The sequence below is a fragment of the Anomalospiza imberbis genome, chromosome 5, assembly GCF_031753505.1.
Source record: "Anomalospiza imberbis isolate Cuckoo-Finch-1a 21T00152 chromosome 5, ASM3175350v1, whole genome shotgun sequence".
In the NCBI taxonomy this organism is placed as follows: domain Eukaryota; kingdom Metazoa; phylum Chordata; class Aves; order Passeriformes; family Viduidae; genus Anomalospiza; species Anomalospiza imberbis.
Genome location: NC_089685.1, coordinates 68395606 through 68418977, shown reverse-complemented (window position 1 = coordinate 68418977; position 23372 = coordinate 68395606). Strand labels below are relative to the sequence as shown.

Here is a 23372-nt window from a genome sequence, read left to right as displayed (position 1 = left end):
TGTCTAGGGTTGAGATAAATCCAGACTTTCTGCCGTATAAATTAAAACAAAAAAAAAAGGAAAGGATGGGCAAGGTCATCACCAGCCCCACAACACAGGATATAGAAAATATTATTAGCAACAAAGAAAAATTGGTCAGGGCAGGAGGAGGTCAGAGAGAAGGTGCAGGGAAAGGAGGATTTCACACCCTCACCCCTGCATTGTCCCCTACCTTCTTCCCATTCATTTCACCTCTAGTCTATTCCCTTAAAAACAGTCTCTCTCTTATCTCTCTCTCTCACACACACACACACACACGCACACACACACATATATAGATCCCATTTTTTTGTGCAATATGTCACCATTATTTGATGCAAGTAAAATATAGATCTATAAATATACCGCTCTGACTCAAGTCCCATTTCAAGTATGATTGCGGAGTCCAGTATGGTAAAGGGAGAGGTTCCCCTGAGAGGGAGGTTGGGGAGAGGTTTGGATCCAGCAGGCAGAGTCTGACTTGCTGGGAGTGTGGAACAGCAATAACACGCATACGGAGTCTGCAGTGCACCAGTTCTGCCCTTCAGAGCGGGCTACACTTGGAGCAGATGGGATGGTTGGAGTGGCTGTACATTGCATGGGGAAGAGTCCTTCCTCCTCACATTTCACAGCCCCCCTCCTTTGCTTCCTCTTCCCCACAGTGTGATGGAAGCGGGGGAAAGCGTGTGCGCACACTGGTGGGCGGGCTGACTGCTTCTCCCAGTTCTTCGTGGCAGCCTGGTCTTCTGCTTCCCCGAAGAACATCCTCCTCTGCCCCATGCATCCCCGTGCTGAAGGGAAGTCATGCTAAAACAGTCCAGAGCACACTTTTTCCTTGGCTCCGGTGGCCCTGGGTAGACCAGGAGGGATTTTGCCACTCTAGGCTTTGATCAATGATGTTGTGTGCCCCCAAATCAGTACAGCCACCTCTCTGGGACCAGAAGGAGTGAGGAGCCAGTGTGCATTGCTTCCACAGGGATCCAGTCACAGCAAGCAGGAGGACTATGAGATGTCCGACGGCAGTGGGATTCAGATGGAGCAGGTGGAAGAGGTGATGTGACCTGGCAGGATCCACCTGCAGACCATGCAGGGCTCTGAACACAGGTTGCTAGTGAAACACCCTGCAAAGCCGGGCTGGCTGCCAGCTTTTTTCCTGATGGCAGGGATCACACCATCCACAGGCACTGTGGATACACAACCTCCAGTGTCATCTTCCTCGTCCAGGAAATACCCACTGTGATGGGTTAGAGCAGGTTACCATGGCAATGTGCGCTCTCCCCTGGAGACAGCATTTTATCCCACTTCCAGTGATACAAAATGAGTCCTTATGTTGAGTTCCTTTCTTTTTTTTTTTTTCCCCTCTCACATGTTTTTTTTTTCCCCGTCAGGTCAGAATGAGCTAAGACTAATAGGAGGCACTGCAATCTGAGGGTTTTAAAATCTGGTTGGGGGAAGTCATCCTACGTGACAGTGGCAGTGTGCACAGCTGTTTGTGTGGGCACACTCAGGTGCAGCTGGGGATGTCATTGGACACCCCAGTGATGGTGAAGGGAGTGCATGAGGGCTCTGCTGCCTTCCGTGCCAGACCCTTCCTGAGCTCTCCCACGTGTGCCACACTGTGCTCCAGGTTCCAGCCTTCACCTCAAGACCCTCCATAACTCTGCCCACTCTTTTTGGTCACTCCGGCTGCATCACCCTGTTCCACACACCGTGCTGGCCCTTGTGCCAGCCATGGCAGCTCCTGGGTTGTGTGACTTCTTCCCCTGACACCTTCCCCTAGGCTCACACTACTCAGCACGGCTTACTTTCCTGGCAAGCCATCTCCTACTCTAGTCTTTCCTGATGACCCACTTCTGATCTGCCAATCAAACATTTCTAAATGGAGGCTTCATATCCTTACCCTCTCCATTTATTAGAGAAGACATAAAAGAGTTAAGAACACACTTTTTTTTTTTCATGCCGTGTACTTATTTCCACAAACTGGTGCTGTAATCTCAACAACTTTGCCTCTCTCCATCCTCTTCTGCCAGTTCCTACTGGCTCTGCACTATGGCTGAGATGTTTTTGTTACTCCTCAGTGGTGTGTGCATGTTTTTTGTCTGAAGCAGAAGGTGATATGCACCACTATGGTCAGGGTAAGGTAAAGTGTCTGGATGTATCCATGGCTGCATGCAGAGGGCAGGTCAGCATGGGCATGAGTGGTAGCTCTGCATGTGCAGGTGGGGTGCCTGGATGCCTGGAACTGGGACTGGCTCTGTGTGTGCGTGTTGGGATCAGAATGAGTCAGTGTGTGTGTGTGTACAGGAGGATGACTGTGCCTGTGCACCTGCAGCAGATGATGTGTGTGTCAGCTCAAAGGTTTGGACTTGGCCGGGAGCAAAAAGAGGGACACTGTGCTCCCTAGCAGCGTGTTAGGGTGATATAGGTATCTTTCCACCTCTAAAAGTGAGAAGGGAAATCTACCACTGACTGTTGCCCTACCACAGGGACCTTGCCTCCCTTCTGATGTAATCTTGGTAGCACTGATTTGTAGGGTAGGCAGCAACTTCGTGTCACACAACAGCAGCGACCTAACGGTGAGGCATGGACACTTCTGGTGTCCTGCTCCCCACGTAAGGTTTCACACAGCTGCTCTCTGTTTGCGGACAGCTCTTGACAGGACACAGGATGATTCAGGACTGAAGCTGAGAGGATGACACAGGGTCCCAGAAGGTGCCAGCTGCATTTGCAGCAGGCATGTGAGGGAAGCTCTGTGCAAGGGCATGAGGCACAGCAAGCACTCGAGGTCTGACTCTACTTTATTTGTCTGGGAGGGCCCAAGGATGAAAGGGCACAAAATGGGCCTGGGGCAGAGGAAAAGAAATTGAGCCAGGTGCCCTGACCCCCCCAGAAGCATGTTGCACTACTTGGGTGAGTGGAGCAATAGCACAGTCTGTCTGGGAAGATGTATTTTGGGAGGACCCCATGCTTGACTGCTCTCAGGTACCTTTTTTCATCGCTGTCCCTTCCTTCCTAGAACAGTTTCACGCCACAGAAGAGATTTGTTTTTGTTCTTCATGTTCGCCTTCTGTGTCACCCATGAGTGGCTGCCTCTTCTTCAGCTCCCGGTGGTACTTGGCCATGAGGGAGGCATAGATGCAACCATAGGCAGCTGCCACCACCATCATGATGCAAACGATGCCACAAACCACCCCTGCAATGATCACAGTGCCAATAGCCCGGCGCACGCTCACAGGCCTGTACCGCTGTTTCTGAGGGCATCCCACACTGGGCTCCACTTCTGTTTCTGGGCCTGATTTAGATTTGGAAGGAGCAGGGCTTCCTTTAGTGCAAGGTGGGCCAGTATTGTCCAGCACTGTAGAGCTGTTCTCATCATCCAGCTGGGAGCAGTAGTTGAACATCTCCATGGGCACCATCCGCATGTCCTTTCCTTTCAGCTCCTTGGGCAAGGTGCAGGCCAGCTGGTCGATTTTCCCACCTGTTCCAACACAGATAACAGGAGTCAATCACAGCTCCACGCCCATACAGAGACAGCAGCGTTAGATCCTCAGCTGGGGTGAGTTCATGGGCCTCCATTCACACCTGCTAAAGTATTTTCCCTGCAGAAGCTTCAGCCATGTCAGCTGGCCATGCCTCTGCCTAGGTTGGGTTTGACACAAGAGCCCCCGGTGCATATCTGAATAGGCCAAGACATAAAAGCCCTCTGAAACCATTTAAGTCAGTCTCATACTGTTTAGTGAGTTATGTAAGTCTCAGAAGAACCACTTTAGAAAAAGAGAAATTAAAGCAAAAATATAGGACCAGACTGTACCTTTTAAAAAAACCAACAGATATGCATCCTATCTTCTGACAACTAATCCAGCTCTGTGAAAATAATGACAGATGTTGAAACAAATGCTTGAGTGAGTTTGAGCAATTTCCTTGGAAGCAAAGGAAAAAAAGCAAAGTTATGTCTGCATGCTTTCCATTGACTTTGTGATAGGGTAGTCAAGAAAAAAGAACAAATCAGAAAAAAAGTGCAAAGTGGCACTCGTATGTTTGTTTGATTCTGCTCACACAAATGCATATTTCAGACTGCAGTGTAGCCATAGGCAGAGATAATCTCTTTGCAGCATGGCTGTGATCAGCAGGGATGTGACAGCTGACTGTTGCTATCCGCATGATTTGAGACCCTTTTCTACTCGTTGGTTCCAGAAACAGAAGGTCAGGCCTTCAATCCTCTCTCCTGTAAAATGTGCCAACTTTCTTTGAGTTGCAGCTCCCGAAAGCATGTCATCCCTTCAGCATTCCTGATAAGTGACATGTACCTTTCTAGTCTTCTGTGTTTCAAGGAAAATTTGGAAATGCAAACTTGTCAAAAACTGTTCGGTTTGAAATGATGATTTCATAGCCAGTCTGACTTGGGGCCTGGCTTGTTAATTTGAGCTGTAGGTTGGGTTCTCCAATATGAGTTGCAGTGGTTTTCCTAAGTGTCACTGTTTCCTAAGGTGCAGCAAACCTGATGCTTTACAGCCAAATCTGACTTCTAATTCTCTCAGCTTAAGAAAGAGAATGGGATGGTTATTTCCAAGTGTGAAAAACATTTCTTCTCTTTAGGCAGAAAGAGTAAGGTGAATTCATAATCCTAAAATTTTAATTTTACTTGAGGAAAGTTCTTTCTTCTCTCAAGATTAAAAAAAAAACCAGGTAATAGTTCAGATTAGAAACAAAACAAGGAAATAGGAGATCTAGGGCTGCTGGGAACTTCACAGACTGGCAGTGTTTCTCTATGAAGGTGCAGTGGCACTAAATTGTAGAAGGGTCCTCATGCTCTTTGGCTGAGACCTGTCCAGCCTCACCTGACAATTGTATCTGCTCCTGTTTCTTCCCTGCCTGCCTTTTGCTTGCTTTTCCTGGAAGACCAGCACTCCTCCACCTGCCTCCCGCACGCGAGCACCTACCTCGGTAGGAGAACCACTCCATCCAGTGCTTGAAGTCTCGGAGGTTGCAGTCGCATTCCCAGGGGTTATCCCCAACCTGGAGCTGCTGCAGGCTGGTTAGAGGCTCAAAGGTCACCCTGTCCAGGCTCTGCAGGCGATTGGACCTGAGGGAGAGGGAGCGGAGAGCAGGCAGGTCGTCAAAGATGCCTGAAGGAATCTGGGCCAAGCCGTTGATGGAGAGATCCAGCTGGCGCAGCAGGGCCGTGTGTTGTAGCAGGTCCTTGTCCAAGGCCCGGATGCTGTTGTTCCTCAGCTGGAGCTCTGTGAGGTTCCCCAGGTCACTGAAGATGTTCTGAGGCAGCTGGTCCAAGAAGTTGTTAGATAGATCCAACCTCTGTAGAGCAGAGAGGTTGGAAAACACTGCTCCTGGCAGGATGCTGAGTTTGTTGTTGAGAAAGAGGAAGGTCCTGGTGTTTGTGGGGATGTCTGAGGGAATGGAAGAGAGGCCCAAGCCACTACAGTCCACTTCCAGGTTGCCACTGTTACACTTGCAGGAGGAAGGACAAGCAAAGAAGGACTCAGCAGCACATAATGAGAGCCAGCAGCCAAGCACTGGAAGGTGAAAAGCAGGGAAGGAAGAGGGCATGGATTAGATCAGTGCTTTCCCATCCTCACCCGCCACCAACTACAACACAACCCTCACAGCTGCAATGCCCTGCAGTGTAATGAGCTTCCTCACAGCTACATTCCTTTACTGCTGGCCTGCATCCTGACAGCATGACTTTCCTCTTAGCCTGTTTCTTTAGGAACAAGTAAATATCCTTCCAGTTTCACAACAAAGTTTGGGACTTTGTTTGGGATGAACTGTTTGCAAACAGTGCATCCCAGTGGACTTTGCCAGCAGATACTGGAGCACTGGTACCTGGCAGAGGAGAATGGAGCAGAGAATGGTGGAAGGTGTCACCTCTGACAAAGGACAGCTCTTTCTAAACAGTCAGGGTGGAGACAGGAGGGACCAGGTATATTTTAAAAGTTACAATTTTTCAGAAATAGATATATTATTAAAAAGCTGTTAAGAAAAATGAAAATAAAACAATCTACATTTCAGGTGTGCTCCTGCAGTTTGAATCCTAATATTTGTGACTGATAAGACTGAGATCTAAGACTCTAAATCGGGGCATTGTTTACTTATCATATTCACAGAGTGTCACTTGAGCCTTGTGTCCACTTTTTAATTACATTACATTACAAAGGGATGACCAAGACAACTGCCAAAAAGTAACAAGGAGTCCTTAAATCACTGGACACCTGGTACTTGCCATTGCTCTCAAAACAGTTTCTGAATCCCATAGCAACAACCCCAAAAGTATCTCTGAGTGGCCAGTGACCACCCCTATCTAGAGGTGGGAACTGGGTACAGATCCAGCAATTGTTCTTATTAAGGACTTTGGACACATTCTGGACTACAGCCCTATGCAAATCATGGGGCGAACCCTGACTCATGGATACCAGTTGGGCAGACAACAGACACGCAAAGAACAGTTTAAACCACATCTGACCAAAATGGCCCACAACAAGGGAATGAGGAAAAGAGGTGTACCTTGGGAACCGACAAAAGCAGTGTCAGGAAAAGTGTTAACACACACACCCCCTTTCTCCTACACTATCTCAAGGTTGGACAAATCACAAATCAGCGTTTTTTAGAGCTGCTGTGGATTCCAGACATGGGTCCAGATCCTGCCAGTGGCACCAGGGCACAAGTTACCAACCTTCCCTGGGAGCCAGTGGCTTTTCAAATTCTCACTTTTGTGACAAAGAAGCATTATCAGCAAGAAAGCAAGCTTTGTGCCTCTTGTCATTAGAGGAGTGGGAGTTATGTTTAAGCAGACTATGTCAAACATTTGCATCCTTCATCTTAGTTCCTTTTGTGGAATTGAGATCACACAATGAATTCCACTATTCTTCAATGTGGGAAGCAAATTCAGCTCCCTCGCAGTTTTTAAGGTGACAAGTTTGAGCATTTGACTAAAACTGAAGCAGGTTTGTCTGTACATCATGCCTGTCCTCTCCCTTTCTCACTTTTCTTCAGAGAAGGCAGTCATTTGGGTTGGTAGAGTCTTTTTAGGGGTGAATGGTAGCTAAGGGGATGCATTGATTGTCTCACCTTCCTGACCTGGCAGTTAGGTTCTTTTGTCCTGCTTTTCTTCAAGGAACCAACAAGCAGGTGTTTTACTTCTTAATCCTAAAGGAATTGCAAAAAGAATGCCCACAAGAGAAGGAGCCAAAGGAGACCCATGCTGTGGAGAAGCTCTGCCTGGAGCAGCATTGCAGTCAGCCTGCTCTTCCTCTCTTCCCTTGTGCCACTTTTAGTTTAATCTGACCCACAGCCCATTTCTTTATAGCAACTTTGCTTCTGTCAGAATTATGCCTTCATACTCCAACCCTGTCATCATGCACATGGCAAGTTTTGTGTTCCCAGTGATCCTTGTGAGAACTGGCAGATTTGTGGACTGGTAGTCTAAGGAGAACTATCCCATTTGAATCCTAAGCTATATGACTTTATTAAGGACGAAGGGATAAATGTTCAGAGATAATATATCAATTCTCTCTTACTTCGTCTGCCTTTCGGAATTCTTCAATAATTTTTTACTATCCTGCAGTTGAGATCTCAGGTGTACATCAGCCCAGGCCATGCCGATAAATGTGCTCTTTTAAGGAGAATTATGGATCCTCATGGGGAAATGTAAGACAGATCTTTACCCAGACCACCTCTGTGCTTTCTTGTCATGCAGAGGCTGGAGCCCACAACAGAAATTGCCATGAAAATAGATCGTAGCCTATGGACTACTGCAGTACAGGTACTGACTGGCTGGCTGATATTTAAATTCTGTTCAGAATATGTCACACTTTTGTTGTAGGGAGGGAATTTAAAAAATGGGAGCTAGAGTGGGGAAGGGAAAGAGCAATGAGTCATTCAAGTGACCCCATCTTTTCCTGGATGCTTAACAAAAGCCCAGTATTAATAATAGATTGGCAGCTGTGATGATGAGATAACAGCTGCTTTGTACACCAAGAAAGGCAAGAGCAGCCCATGTGTAATGCTATCCAGGTGGCATTCTGTTCAGTGCTTATCTCTCAGAATGCCTGGCCGCCTGCGGCGCCGACTGGGTGGCTGTGGGGTTCCACCAGTGTGTATGCTGGCAGTGGCTGGCAGGAACAGCCTCAGGCAGCTGGCTGTGGTTATGTTCAGGAAGTGGATTTATGCCAAGCTTCTGCAGCCATGTAGGATATGCCAAAAATGTCTTGTTGTTATCCATATATTGCTGTATGCTTTTGGAAATATTTTACTAAAATCATACAGAAAAGAGATCTCGTTTTCATTTCCCTGCAAGAAGTGCATCCATGAGGATGTGAGCTGAGGCCAGGGAATTCATTGCGTTGGTTTAAGATACAGCTCTACAGGAAGGAGAGGCAGGGAAGCAATAGACAGAACTTGAAGCTGTCTTCCAGCCCTACAGAAGGATGGATAGTAAGTGTTTTTGTGTTTAGGGAAGATCAAGTTGCTTTGTGGGGTGTTTGGTGACTCTAGTAGGTGGCAGAAAGATGATCCAGGTATATCACATTAAGTCAAGACTCAGTAGCGTTCATTATAAATAATTTACACAGTCTAGTCTGTGAGGATGGATTGCAAAGATGTTTGTTTTCTGGAGAAGGAAGTAATTCCCCCAGCTTCTTACAGCTGCAGCTCCAAATGTGACCAGGAGGACTGGAACAAGGGAAACCACAGACCTACTTGGTGCCTGGGCATGCAGTAGTGAGGGACACTCTCCAAATGTCCCCTTTACTCCGCTGTGGTCTCCAGATACTTCTTAGATGCAGATAAATTCCCAAAGCCCCACATCACCCTATCAGTGCCTGCTCTGCACTCGGGGGTACCGTAGCAGCTGCCCCAGCCCACTGGGAATATGCACAGGCTGAACGTTTACAATTTAATTTGAAAGAGAGCTTCTTTATTTACTCCTTGATTTTCACTACATGTGGCAGTGCCCAGTAGGAGAATTCTGCCTTCACATCCTGCATTTCCCTCTAAAATCTGTTATGACTCTTGCTGTGAAGAGCTTTGCTCAGCAGCCTGTGTAAAACCCCCAGCACAGAGAGGAGCCTGCAGCTCATAGGATACTGATTTGAGAAATGTTCAGGGTGGATCTTTGTGCGATGGTGTCTGTCGTGCTGTTTCTCACCTGCCAGGCCCACTGGAATTCAGAAGCAATCATCACTCGCTGTCCCACTTTAAGCCCATCTTCAGCTTCAGAATATCCCTCCCAGCTAGCCTGGCCTCTAAAGGAATCAGGAATTAGTTCAAACATCTCCATTCTTAGCTGTCCCTCTCCCCTGTTCTTAACCCTGATGTGACCTATTTTCTTCCCATTCCCTTGACGAACAGGAATATTGTACTTGGTACCTGAGCAGGCATTACTTACGACAAGCCTCCTGCCACCTCATGAGGAACCTGCTCCTCCACGGGTGGCCAGCACTTGTAGGCAGCATCGTGGTCTTCTCCAGCGTGTCTTCACATCCAACAGCCAGCCTGGCACAGGGCCCCAAAGGGAGAAGGAATGACCTTGTAGCCTGCCTGCCAGGTCCTGTAGAGGGAAAGCAGAGCCGAGCAGATGAGATTCACTTCCCTGGATGCAGCACACAGGCTTGAGCTGAGTGCTGTCCTTTCCCCTCCCCAATTAGTGTTTTGCCTTTGAGGCCTCAGTTCTGTTTTGGAGGAGAAATGGAGGGTGTTTCAGGAGGCGCAGTGTGTTGAAGGCGCAACATTAATTCATTTTGAACCTCACAGTGCAGAAATAAAACCTGATTCACCTAAGTGCCAGAGAGAAGTTTGTGCTTGAATAGCCTGCTATGGTAGCTACATTAGCTTCATGCTCAAGGTTAACATGATGAATTGCTAAGGTGACCCTGCCAGGGCAGCAGAGCCCGGCTCATTCCTGTCGCCTCCACGCAGGCTGGTGCCACCTGTGCATCCTCTGCCTGACGCACGGCTCAGGCTCGCTGAGGTCTGGGCACCAGCGGCTGCCAAGCTGCTTCTCTCCCGCTCCTCCCCCCACTCCACCACACCCGTGCCCCCACCCCCCGTGCCGTATTCCCTACCAGCACTTCCTGTCTGTTTTAAGGTAAAATGGATGTGGTGGCTAGAGCAGCACAGCTTCAGCTTGGGGATTTCCCACTGCAGCAACTGCAGGAGCTGAAGAGCGAGCGAGCCTCGGAGGAGAAGGAAGGACCTGAGGCGGGGGAGACTGAGTGGGAGTGTTGAAAAGAGAGGAATTGCATCTTAATTAGTAGAAGGAAAAATCCTCAGTCTAATTAGAAACGCAAAGACCATAAAACTCTCCCCTGACAGTAAGTGACTGACAACAGGTTTCAACTTCCCTCCCGCTTCCCTTTTGGATACAAGGAGGCAGGAAAAATGAAAACACCACAAACACTTCTGTCCCCCTGCGTACTCTTTGATGTGCCACCCACAGTCACAGCAGCAGTTAGATGGTCACATTTCAACCAGAGTACAGAAATAAGCCATCCTCCATCCCCTCTGAGGGGCTCTGACAACATCCACGGCAGCTATTTTATAGCTGGGTGCTGCACTGCCACCAGGACACTCTCCCCACACACGTGCCAGGTGCCCACCGTCCCCCAGGCTCCCGGACTGATTTGTTTTATATGGGAATATAAACCACCAGGAAATATTAAAATTTGCATCTTGATGAAAATTACGAGCAGGTTCAGTACCTAGGCTAGCACATTTGCAAGGCTATTTAGATCATTTACCTAAATGCCAGTGCACCAAATACCTCTCATAGTACAGAAACCAATTCAGCTTTCATCCGCTGCAGCCCCCCACTCCCCAGTCTGAGCTGGAGCCCTTTCTCTGCAGTTCCCACTGAAGGAGAAGCTGCAACAAATAGCTGTCCCCATTTGGTGCTTGCGCTCGACCTGACCGAGGAGACTTTCAGCCTCCCCCATAGAAACGTCTCCATCCTAAATGCCACCCCTGAAGTCTCCTGTCCCCGCCTGTCCATATGGAAAAGGAGGATGAAAAGCTGCAGGCACTTACCTGGAGGGGTTCTGCCTGCAGCCACTTCCACCCGACTCCCCGGACACTGCCCAATTACAGCCTCTTCCTTCCCTCTCCCTCCTTGACTTTCACTCCCCAGCAGCAGGCTTTCCGTGTGCTCTATTTAACTCCCTACAGCACTGGAATAAACGGCAGAGTTAAGCTGACAGCCACAGAGCCTTATCTGCCTGCTGGATAGCGCCAGTCGATCAGCTCCAAATCCTGTTGCCAAATGATCACGTCCTTGCTCTCAGCATCAGGGGCAGCCGCCTGCCATGCTCTGCCTTTCCCTCTTCCCCACCTTCACGCCATCTAACTTTGTCAGGGTTATAGATAGCTCTGTTCCTTGTGCTCTTGCCTTTTGGCTCTGTTTTGTAACACCCCATCTGTATCAGCTGGCTTCATTCCAATTAGGGGGGGCTAAGCAATTTAAAAAAAAAAAAAAAAAAACAAAAAAAAAACCCAAAACCAGCTTCCTTGGGTGCTTTATGACACGGTTTCCCTCTGCTATGTCCCCTCAGCCCAGGCCCCCACTCAGGCCATGAACTGGTGTCTCTCCCACCATGTTCTGTGCAATTCATCCAAGCTGTCCCCAGGCAACAATGGGGGCCGAGGGCAGGGCTGGCACACCCAGGCGTGAGGATGGGGACAGGGTCAGGGTTTCCACCCTGCTCCTTCTGCTCCGGCAGGGCAAGTCCAGCTCTAGCACTCATTCCTGGTACCTCACGGGCGCCTCTTTCCCTCAGGCAGCACCAAGGCTCAAGCAGAGAGTGCAGGGTGGGAGGAGCAGCCATGTATAAATAAGCCTTTTCCCTATGTTTAGAATTTATTACAGTGCATAGTGATTAACACCTGTTCAGGCTTTAATGTCAGTCTCCTGCACTGCAACATGCACTGAGATGGAGGGGCCTTGATAAACCCAAGATTATTTTAAAGCATGTCACATATATGCCACACTCCCCACTCCATAGATAGCAGCCACCCTGTGTGCACTCATACACGTGTTTCCAAGACTTAAAAGCAGCTACCTTCATGTACAAATGCACAGTCACCAACCTAGCTTACATTTACAAATGTGTGCACGGAACTGGGCTTGCACACGTTCCAGGGACTCTTCTGTAACCCTTATTTATTAACATCCATATCTTCCACAAAGCTGCCTGCTTCTCCAAGCATACCATATGCCCAGGTGGCAGAGCAGTAGAATTGGAATACAAAGAAGTTCTTGGCTGCTGAAAAGTGAGGGTCAATGAGCTTCTGCATTTATACCTTGAAGAAGTATGTTCATGGAGAAATTTTAATTCCAAAGATCCAGAAAAAAAAAAAAAAACAGTTTCTCCTACGCATCTACTGCCCATAAGAACATTATAGCCTTAGTGATTAATATTCCACAGTCAGGAAAGAGCAAGAAGGCAGAGAGGATTTTTAAGAGTTTCTTTTTTAAAGGTTTCCTCTGACTTGTCTTGAATTCTGACTTAATTAGCAGTTCTCTTGTGGCCCAAGAGATGCCTTCTGCTCTGCAGAGCACCAGGCCAACTGCACTCACTGCCACTGCAGCACTGGGAATGTGTAATCTTGGGGCAAATGGCACCTGCCCACACCTCTAGCCTCTCCAAAGCAGCACCAGATGTGTCTGACTGCTTTCAGCCTGACAGCCAGGGATTTTTCCAGCAGTGAGCACTCTGCCATACCTAGGAGTGCTCCCTGTATGTCCCTATCTCAACAAGAGAGGCACCGTGCCATCTGTTCTGAGCTTGCCTGGCATTGCTTGGGTTTGGGGGCTCAAGGCTGGTCAGCATTGCTGGAGCTCTGAACGCTCTGAAGTCACCCAAGGGCTCCACAAACCAGGCATTTGTCTTTCTCATGGGCTTTCTAGATGGTTCCTTCTCCCTAGAGCAACATGTCAGCTGAATGCCCTGTTATCCATGGGGCACAGTGGCCAGAGATTTCTTCTGTGTGCTTGGAGTTGAATGTCTTTTCACATTCTTGAGAAAGCAGGGTCGCCTGTGGGGCTGGTGATGGCCTTTTCTTATTACTGTTTCAAATAGGACAGCAAAAGACAACTTCTTTAGTTTCAGCCCAAAGCAACAAAATGAAATCATCCATTTCTGGCCCATGGGCTCCAGTGGCCAAAAATACACCGAGCTGAAGTGCCACTTGGACATTTGGCCTGCTGTCAGACTCTAGAGGACTCTCTAATGAGGATTCCCCTAATTAGATTGAACAGCGAACCTTACTGGGGGATGCAGAGGGGATTATAATGACTCCGCAGCACTTGCCAGGGCCTAAAAACTACAGCAGGCACTATTCCTGCCTTGTGCCTGCTTCTCTGTGCCCAGACACCAGTAATGTTTGCAGTATCACTCCAAAGCCCTAGCTTTTGTGGGGAGGGTCCCAAGGAGCATGCTAGAAGGGCAGGGAGGGTTTCAGTTTACTGTATCCACATACTGGCTTAGTAACTCTTCCCAATTCTGTGTCACCTTCTATCCAAAGCGTGCCATGTGCTCTATGAATGGCTGTTACCGTAGCTGCCAGTTGGTGTTATTTTGTGTTTAATGACCCCCAGAAGTAAGGCCGAGGTAAGAGCCAGTAGTGCTTCTGCTCTGGGTAGGTGGATAAATCTATCCCATTCTCCAGACAACAGCACTGAGGCTAGAGACACAGGGGACTGTGTCACTAGGATGAGACACTGTCAGAAACAGAGCCTAGCAACCTCTGTCTCTGATTATCTCTCCAAGTCCCTTGCACTAACCCTTGGATCATGGCTGAGGGATCAGACTCAGTCAACAGCTTGGCTTATGAGCACTGGCAGGGCATGTGGGTGACCTATATTACAGAAGGGTAGGTATCAGAGACTGCAACAGATGCCAGCAATAAATTATCAGAAAGTATGCACAGACTTTCATCCCTCCCCCACACTCTCCTTCATGGCAAAGTCTCTTTCCTCTTTCCAATGCTGAATTGCTTTAGCCTTTATCAGAAAAGCAGCAGCATGAGGGAGGGCATGGAGGACACTTTAAGGAGATTATCTTCTTTCCTTCCCCTTTCCTTGTTGCTTTTAGGATTCATGTTTTATTGCTATCACCCCATAATGGAGGGGGACAGTGGCACCCCAGCATTTAGTGACTAACACGCGTTGTTCTGTGCACATCCCTTCACCTGCCCTTAGCAGGGCAAGTGGCAGCAGAGACACATAATCGGTGTGGCCTGACTGCCACACCACAAGTGGCTGTAGCTGGCATGGAGACGTCACCCATTCAGTCCCCCAACAGACCTGTTGTGCAAATTTTCGATCCCAAGAGGTCACATTGTCTCAATGGGAGCCTCTCTTTGTCGTCTCTTTGGAATGCAAAAACACTCAGAGGTGGCAGAGAAGCTCAGCAATGCTGTAGGAACATCCAGTGTGTGTCACTGCTCCAGTGAGCTTCCAAGCTGAAGAGCTGGGGGCTTCATTTGCAGCACTTGCTGATTTATTAACACGTATGTTCAAGATTCAGTAGTGTTGTGCTGTCATAATCAATGGAAAGCACATTTTAAATTCATATGAGGAACCCAGCTGCAGAAGAAATAGTGCCCTCTGACTTGCAGTGATCAATCACAGCTAAGCAAAACACCTCATACAGAAAGCTGTAAAGCAAATAGAAAAAGTGTAAAACCCACTTGGTCTTGTAAGGTACTCTGCCACATTCCTGGCCTGATGTGAATAAAAACCTCACCCTTTTCTCTGTGATGAGAAAAGGTCAAGAAGCTTCTGATTTTAGGATTGGCACTGTAGGCACCTCTGAAATGCAAATGTCTCAATGGTAAAAAATGTTTCCTCCTCAGGACTCTCCAAGAAAGATCAACTTTATCCCTATTTTATGGAAGGGTAAACTATGATCCAGGTAAAACTGGCTGCTGATTTTGGCTGGCTGAAATTTCAGCTGCCTTGCTTTTGATACTTCATCATTAGTCCACATCAGTTCCCCACTCACTCAGGATTTTCAAAGCTGAGCTGTCAAGTGCAGCGTTTGCACTTGGGGTTGTAAATGCTGTCCTGTCCTGCGGAGAGTATTTGTAGGCCTTATCAAAGTTACACAGAATAAAAGATTTTTGGCCAGGTTTTCCCAAAGTTTCCTGACAGGCCTGTGGCAAAAACAGGAGAGAAGCCAGTTTTCTTGATTCCTCATTCCATACCTTAAGTAGAAAACATTATTTACATCCCAAGCCTCCCTGACCAATGCACAATAATGAGACTGGGAAATTCTGCAGGAGCTGGAAATACCAAGGCCATAAATCCTCAGCAAATCCTCTGAGAAATACAGAGCATAGGAAGGGGAGACAGGGAGGGTAGCACTGCTGGGAAAGACCGAGATTGCTGTGGAGATGTGGAATTCCTTGGGAAGCTGTGGAAGCAGGTGGAGACAGCGGGATATCCAACCAGGAGTGACAGGAAAGTCCCAGCACACTGAAAGTGTGGCATATGGAGGAGGCCCAGAGCAGCAGCAGGAGGAGAGCTGAGGGGGCAGTTGACAGGAAGAAATCCAGCCATGTGTGTGCCAGCATCTTCTCCAAGTATTACGGAACGCGACAGACCACGTGCATGTTTCCTCCCTGCAGAGCGGAGGCAGCTGAGAAGGGAAGCGGGTGAGGGAGTGGGAGAGGGGCTCAGAGGAGGGACACGTGAGCTGACTACCCAGTTTCCTCCTCTTTTTATTGCCACAGGGTGATGTTTTTGTTCTTCTCACACTGTTGGCAAAAATTGGTAACCAAGTGAGATGTGGAGGGGGGTTCTACATGAAGGTTGAGATAACATTTTCTGATCCAGCCGGGAACAGTTGGCTGTGGGTGGTGGCTTGTCACCAGCCCTGCCAGTTCTAATCCAGATCCCAGTTTTTCTCATTCTCTCTGCTGTGGAGTGAAGAGCCTTCCCTACAACTTTAATTTCCTGCAGGGGTTAATCCTATGGTAAGTGGTAGCTCAGGCCCTTAATCCTTTCGCTCAGTCCCTTGACAGAAGGACTGACGCCGCTCCTGCCCTGGCAGGTCTGAGGGAGGCACCTTTCTGCTCCCAGTTCCTCCTCTACACCCCACGAGCATCCTCCAGCTCACTGGCATTTAAAATGCTGCTCCCTGCTTCCTGGCAAGCCTACCCTGGGGGTGTGGGTGGGTGGTACAACCAGGAAAAGGTTGCAGGCAGAGAAGACAGCTTGATGGGAGAATCCTTGGTCCTCATTCCCATCACTACTGTGCTCACAGGTATTTTCTGCACTTCTTGGCTGGATGGTGCTCTGAATCCCGAAGTATTCTCTTTCTTGTTTTTATTTGGGTGGTGTTCAAGAAGGAAGGTGTGTATGGGCCCATATTTGTGAAGGATTCTCTGAGGAGTCAAAAATTTTAACATGGTCCAGTACCTTCCCTGGCTCTCTTACTTTGAGTCAAAGGATGCAGCAGATATTTAAGAGGGAAGGTGCCAGCCTGTCTGAGATAAGAGATACATTTACATGAACAAAGTAGTAGATGGAGGTGCATCAATTTAGCAGCAGGATAGGAAAATGTAAGTTTTTAATCAATATAAGCTCTGTCCCTGGCGCACTAAGCTATATTTCTGTTGAACAACATGACCAGACTGCCAGATCAAGGGGCTTCCAGATCAATTAAAAGAGACCCCTGTCTTATGGGGAGTCAAGGCACTTCAGCCATGAGCCTTTTCTCTTTGTGGTTTCTCATTCCAAAAATGAGGCAAGCTTTTGCAAGCCTGAGTGATCCCTTGCACACAAAATGCCCCACACTTGCTTGTTTCCCATCATTCATTTCTGCATTAGCCCAAAAACTGGTTTTGCTTTTTTCATTGCCCGCCTTTTGAAATACTCTGGGCCTTTGAGCTCACTGGCCTTCCTTATGCTTGACTCTTGTTACTCTTTCTTCTGGTGAAGAAGTCAGCGTGGTGAAGAACTGCTGCCACCAAGGTTGCTCCCCCTTTTCCTCACTCCCCTCATTGGCTGTGCTCCCAAAATGAGCTGCAAGGGTAGTGGCTTGTCACTTTGGCAGCTGGAGCAGGAGGAGAGAGACAATGTAGAACACACTGGAAAAATGGAAGAACTTAACTAAGGTGTCACGAGGCTGTGCCCTGGGCATGACCATCCATGTGCAGAGGGGCAGAGACCATCCAGGCCTGCACAGTGGTGGGGCAGAGCACAAGATGCTGGTAGTAAAAATCCACTCAGCTCTTATCATAAAGGGATCAGCAGCCCAGCATGCCCATAGCACCTGGCAAACCTCCTGAGGAAAGGCTGACTCTTATCATTCCCACACAATGCATTTGTACTGGACTCTGAAGGAGACCTTTTTCTGCCTTAGTGAGTTGCAGAGATCTGTCTCACTTGGTTGCCACTGTGGCACAAGTTTGTTGGTGCTGCCTGTAAGAGCTTGGAGCTGTTCTGCTGCCCCATTGCCCTCCATCACTTCCCAGAGCATCCTAGAGGGGCAACCTTTCAAAGTCCACACAAGCTGCACGGGATCTGGCCTGCTACCTTCAGCTCCAGGGGTGCCTGCGGATCCCTGGGACACATTTATGCTTTTTACAAGCTGGGAACATTGTGCATAGCTCAACAAGATGTGGTGACAGCTCTTGCAACCCAGAGCTCCAGCCAGGATCTTTGGATGCATCTGGGTTAGCACACAGATCACTGCCTCATGCTGTAGAGCTTTCTGAGGCTGAGGAAGGTCTGCAAATTTGATGTGAATCTAGTTTTCTACAGGGTTTGCAGCCACAGAAGAGATACCTTTATGGCAAAGTCACATCCCATCGAAATCACTAGAAGTGGTGTGGAGAGCAAGGCCCACCTTCAACCCCTCTGCCCCCACACAGCAAAGTCACAGCGGCACCACACCCTGCTTTGGGCAGCGCTGGCCCTAGGGAGTCTCACCAGGAGGGGAAAGGAAGCCCAAGAGATGAGTGCCAAGCCAAGTTGCCTTTAACAGCTCACCTCCAGACTCAGAGTGAGCTCTTGCTTTTTTATTCCTTGTGTGAGAGCATGGTTCATGAGGAAGGAATCTTCCCAGCCTCCTTGAAGTGAGGAGGAGTGTGGTAGCAGGGCATGTCTTCCAAGAAAATCTTCCAAGCTTATCTTGCAGTCAGTCAAGAAGTTCTGACTTGTGTGGCTTTGCTGTAAATTTAAGTCTCAGTCCTTCCTGCGATGGGCGTGGGGCATTGCAGGGCATAAATAATAGACAGTCTCCTTCCCATTGATAAAAATATAATGAGCAAACTATTTTATTATTTTCATTAAAAGAAGGAAAAAATTGCCATATGATAAAATAGGCTTGCAAAGCCAAGGTGTTAAATGTGAGCTTATACTTGCCCAGCCTTCATTCAGCCACTTGCAGCACAGCACTGCCTTGATCACCCGATCAAGTTCTATTTCTTTTTTTCACAGGACCCTGTCCCTTACTCAGTGCAAAGGACACATGATACTCAAGCTAACAATGAGGATGTTGTAATAAATAAGGCTGTTTTTATATGGTCAGAATTAAATATTAAACCACAGTTTTGGCAGGAGGCCACAGCCTGTACATTCCTAATTTTGCGGGTGCCCAACACGAGACCCTAGGGGCCATTTTGCAGAACTGCTGAACACTCACAGCTGTTTTCCAAAATGCTGACAGCTTAGACAGCAAATGCTTACAATCTCGAGGACTCAATAGCCATGAGAGCCAAGAGGTCCCAGGCCCTTGTCCTGCTGCTCCTTCCCTGTGTGGCTAAAAGGGGAAATCTCTTTTCCCTTCAAAAGCCAGGAAAACGACCATTCTCTCTTGCCTCATCAGGAGCATAAATTCTCTATCATCAGCTACAAGGCAACTGTAGCTGCTAACATCTTCAGAACACCACAAGACAATGAATAGTGATGTATTGCCTGCAGGGCTTGCTTGGCAGGCAGTAAACAAATAAAAGAGACACACATTTTGCAGTACTCAAAAAAAAAAAAAAAAAAAAAAAAAAAAAAAGAGCCCCCTGCTTCACTCCTTGAACACCATGTAGCCAAGTACCCTGAATGAAGCAGCTCATGAAAATACAGTGTGTGATCCTACCAGTCAGGACTGCAACCCCAGTGCAAGTGGCACACTGCCTCCAGTACCAGTATTTCCTAACTTTCAACTGCTTGTTTTTGCAGTGTGAATAATATATTTCACATAATCCAACCCCTCACAGATGAAGCAACTGTTCCTTCCATCTCTTGAGTCTGGAAATGAACTAGTTTATAGAAAAAAAATGCACATCTTCTTGCTGTTATCATCCCCTCAATTACAGGAAGCTTTTTTTGTGAGCCAGCATTTTGGTAAAGCCACAGCTGTAATAGGGTATGTGTGACAAGGTATTTCCCTGCAGCAGGAGGAACATCCTAGCACTCCCACTCCTGCTTCTTTCCAGGGAGAACTGAGTGTGTGCCATGGTGTAGCATGCTGAGGCATTACCCAGCTGGCCGGAGCATCCCAGTATGGTCATCTGAGTTATGGTTTGAGCCACCCAGGACTGGGACAGTTGTCAAACAGTGTAAGCAGCTGCTTGTAACCAAACATGGCAAGTGAAGGAAACTGCCTGCTCTGTCTTTTGACTCAGCAACAGGCAAGAGTCGCCGAAGAACTACCCAGAAATGCCCTCCCACGGCTTGAACCTCTCCTCATCCTGTTCCAGCCTCTGTTGCTCCCTGAATGCTTCTGTCCAGGTATCCTTGTGGCTCCGTAGGCTGACTCTCCCATCTCCCAGCCCTACTGAGACACAGCTCTGCCTTCATCAGGCTTCTGTGGCGTAGAAGAGCCTAGAAAATCCTTTCTGCATCAGGCTTAAAAAAAAAAAAAAGCCAGAGGAAGGGCAGGAAGGAGTGACTCTTAAAGATGTGTGAGCTGAGAGTGCACCTTGCTAGCATGTGACATTCACTTTGCTGGAGGAAAGGGTAAAGCTATGATCTGGTATAAAACTTATATAAGAAGGCTTCCTCCCTTTCTCTTTGCAAACAGCCCCTTTGCTCAGGATTTACCATAATTCCTCCAAGTGGACAGGATGCACTAACAGAGGCAGCACTGATGTCTGACAGGGAGACAACTCCCGCAAGCCTTTCGCTCATGTGGAATAATTCCCTTGCAAATGTTGTTTGCCCACAGCAGTTAGAGGAAAGATCCACCCCTGCCCCCCAACAGATCTGAGCCACAAAGCTCAGAAGAAAAATGGTCTGCAGTTCTGGAAAGGCTCCCTTCTCTCACTGCTAGGAAGGTACCCTGCTTTGGGACAAGTCACTGTCTGTGTTTTAGGGTTCCCCTGTCTTTTAAGGGTTTCCTTCTCCTGCAATAGCAGCAGCTCCAGTCCTTCCCCAAATGAGATCTTAATTTCTCTCCACCCTTGAGTAGCAGGTCAGACCCCTGCAGCAGAGCAGCGCTGTATCCCACCCGCTGCCATTCCCATCAGGGCTGTGCTGGATGTGGCACGTTCACATTACCTGAGAGTCCACATGGTGGGCCTGGGGCCCAGCTTGGTCATGACCTGGTTGGAGCAACATCTTCAAACATCCTCTCTCCCCAGATCAGGAGAGCTCCAGTTTAACATGTCGCTCTTAATTAGCAGGAGATGCAGGGAGAGTAATAAACTGGTCAGGCAGAGGGAGGAGGAGGGGGCAGAATGCCCTGTGTGGGATGTGTGTGTGTGTGCACGTGTCTGTGCATGCGTATGTATGCACACACACACACAGACACAGACACAGACAGGCTAACGCCTACATATATATCTACATATATATGTTCCTGTCCACGGTGTGCTTCGCCTCGGCTCATTTGGGACCTCATTCTCACCCTTTCCTCCCAGTCAGGGCTGGAAAAGGCTGTGAAGCTTCTCTGTGCTGTGTTTCACCTACCCCCCTCAGTGCTGTGCCTTCCACCCAAAAGTTCAGAAATCACAGGCTCAGCTGGCGGAGATGCTGAAAGCAACTCGGGACTTATTTTTGGCTCTACTTGTGATTTGGCATCCTTCACTTCATGTCCTGTGGTCATGTCCGTGAGCACACACACACCCACGCACTTATACACATTACACACCCCCCCTCCCATTCCTAAAGCTGTGCACTGAACCTCTTCGATTTTAGTCCGTACTTCTCCATTTTAGGTTGTCCTTACTGAGACAGCTGAGTCCAAAATGATAGCCAGCAAAGCCATCACGAGTCAGGAGAGTGGCACCTCTCATGCTGACCCCTCTGAGAGCCCCGAGGAGCGGACAAAAGTCAGGGCTCAGCAGGAGCTGCCCGCTCCGGGGTGACCCCAGCACCGAGTTCTCAGCCTCAAAGCTGCACCGGAGCCGCCTGTGGTGCAAGGAAAGCTGCCGGTGCTGTTCTCAGCTGGGAGAAGTTGCTCCCGGCTGCCTGCACTGAAACTGGACTGGAACCAGTACGAGCAACCTCTGCAGCAGGTTTGCCGTTCCGCTGCATGGGAGAAATCGCTGCCCCTCAGTGTCGCACCAGGGAGCCGTGTGCGCTGAGCTGCCTGGCACGCAGCGCTGCCCCTGCCTGCCACCCCCCTCCCCGGGGAAGCCGCTTCCAGGGGGGCAGCTCCGCTCACCTCGCTTAGCCGGGAACGGGAAAAAAACACAAAAGGGAAACGTCTTTACTCACCTCTGTCAGGCTGGAATAGATCCTCCTGTGAGAATGGCAGCTCTCCCAGCTCTCTGAAGCCGGTACAATGCCAAAGCAAATCCAGCAGAAAGTGCCTCTGTTCGCAGCTGGCGGACCCTAGCTGGCAGGAGCCCTCCCTAGCCAGCCGCTGGCCTCGCGTGGAGGGCAGGGGAGCCGCACAGCGAGATGACAGCGTGGGAAAGGGACTGTAATCCTCCGTAAATAATAAATAGGGGGAGAGAGAAAGAGAGAGAGAGACGGGAGAGGGAGCTGTGCGCGGTGAAGTGACAGCTGGGGGTACATCTGCGATGGCAGCAGCACACGCACAGGAACGCGCACTGACAGTGCAGAGGAGTCACCCCGCCAGGCAGGCAGGATCTGATCCCAGACACCCAGAGGAAGGAGCTCGGGAGGTTTTCATTCCTCTCAGTGCATCCTGGAGAAAGGGCTGTTGCTGTCAGTCCCTCTCTCTCCCTCATCCCCCCCTTGCTGCCATCCCTCTCCGGGTGCCAGGAGCCGAGGGGCTCGAGGAGGGGTGAGGAGATGCCATGGCGGGAGGAGCTCACCACAGCCCCTGAGGAGGTAAATTGGTCAGACACAGGTTACAAGAGAAGGCACCGAGCTGAACAGTTCCTCCCCTCCCTCCATCTCTCCCCTGCTACGGCTGATGACAATAAACTCAGAGAGAAAGGCGTCAGCATGAGAGGGGACGAGCGCTGGCTTTTGTATAGGAGCGAGGCAAGCGGCTGCAGCGATGGGGAGACGGCAGGGGAGAGCCCGGTGGGCTTGGGAGAAAGGCACCCCCTTCCCACCAGTGCTCCAGAGACGTGGTGGGGAGGCAGTGCATCCAAGAGGGAGACAACAGAGAGGTGCCCACGGTGGGCAGCACAGCCCTGTGTGTGTTTCCTTAGGGATTATGGGGAAACTTGAGGGGTGCTGTTAGGGGGTAGTAGGAACGAGTGGAATGGGTAAAAGACCCACAGTTTGTTCCCCTGAACTTTGGGTGCAGCAGAGAGTGTGTTCAGCCGTAGGTACATGTGTCAGGTGCCGTGACATCCATCAGTGACAGGCATTCCCTGCCCTCCCTGACATGCAGTAAGCAGCCAAATCCGGCCCACTACCACCACTGGGATTTCCTCTGTGCTCTCCCATGGGCCGCTGTAGCCTTCCTCCCCAAAATCAGCCCCCTATCTTGCCTTCCTCCACCTTGATGAGGACCTCAGTAGCTCACATTTGCAAGAATTACTGTTTTGTTGATCTACTTGAACTGCCCCTTCTGTCAGGTCCAGTATCATAAACAGGCAGATTTGGGCTTTTTGTTCATTTTAATATGTCTGGAAGTTATCTTTTGAAGTGAAATTTTGAGAGGAGTCAAAGTAAAATTTTAAGTTACTAACTCAAGAGGGAAAATAAGAATATTTCAGAAATAGGGACTAGAAAATGCAAATGGATGGTATGGGCATGGCTGTTCTGCTGTTCTGGTACCTTCCAGCTGAATCACAGGTTTTATGTAACCATTGGACCAGCTACCATGAAAACAGGTTGTGAATGGCAAGGTAAACCTCGAAAGGCAATCTGCAGGATGCAATCATGACACTTTGTTATGCCTTTATATTTTGCAGCAGGCCCAAGAATTAAATCTTGGGGAGAGCTCCTTATGTGAACAACATATGGATAATCAAAG

General features: G+C 48.9%; 2 protein-coding genes across 9 annotated transcripts in view; one reads left to right on the top strand and one right to left on the bottom strand.

Annotated features, from left to right (window-relative positions):
- CACNA2D4 (calcium voltage-gated channel auxiliary subunit alpha2delta 4) overlaps nucleotides 1-23372 on the top strand; it is a 131360-nt gene that overhangs the window by 73602 nt on the left and 34386 nt on the right. The gene's annotated exons all lie outside the window — the stretch shown is intronic.
- Nucleotides 2799-22308, bottom strand: LRTM2 (leucine rich repeats and transmembrane domains 2). Of its 3 annotated transcripts, XM_068191790.1 has the most exons (6): nucleotides 21689-22308; nucleotides 11056-11195; nucleotides 10095-10240; nucleotides 9419-9580; nucleotides 4959-5549; nucleotides 2799-3496 (listed from the first exon to the last, which is right to left on the bottom strand). In XM_068191790.1, exons 4-6 carry the CDS (start codon nucleotides 9483-9485, stop codon nucleotides 3042-3044), a joined length of 1113 nt encoding a protein of 370 aa, XP_068047891.1. In that variant the 5' UTR covers nucleotides 9486-9580; nucleotides 10095-10240; nucleotides 11056-11195; nucleotides 21689-22308; the 3' UTR covers nucleotides 2799-3041. The 3 variants fall into 3 exon arrangements, with proteins under 3 accessions (XP_068047891.1, XP_068047892.1, XP_068047890.1); XM_068191791.1 differs by lacking the exon at nucleotides 10095-10240; XM_068191789.1 differs by lacking the exons at nucleotides 10095-10240; nucleotides 11056-11195 and having other exon boundaries at nucleotides 21689-22307.

What these genes read in the sequence shown, in the direction of transcription:
- LRTM2 (XM_068191790.1), bottom strand. Translation starts at nt 9,485, where the DNA reads ATGCTGCCTACAAGTGCTGGCCACCCGTGGAGGAGCAGGTTCCTCATG. An exon ending in GAGGTGGCAGGAGGCTTGTC is followed by an intron (nt 5,550 to 9,418) that starts GTAAGTAATGCC and finishes TTCACCTTCCAG; the next exon opens with TGCTTGGCTGCTGGCTCTCA. An exon ending in GGAGTGGTTCTCCTACCGAG is followed by an intron (nt 3,497 to 4,958) that starts GTAGGTGCTCGC and finishes GTGTTGGAACAG; the next exon opens with GTGGGAAAATCGACCAGCTG.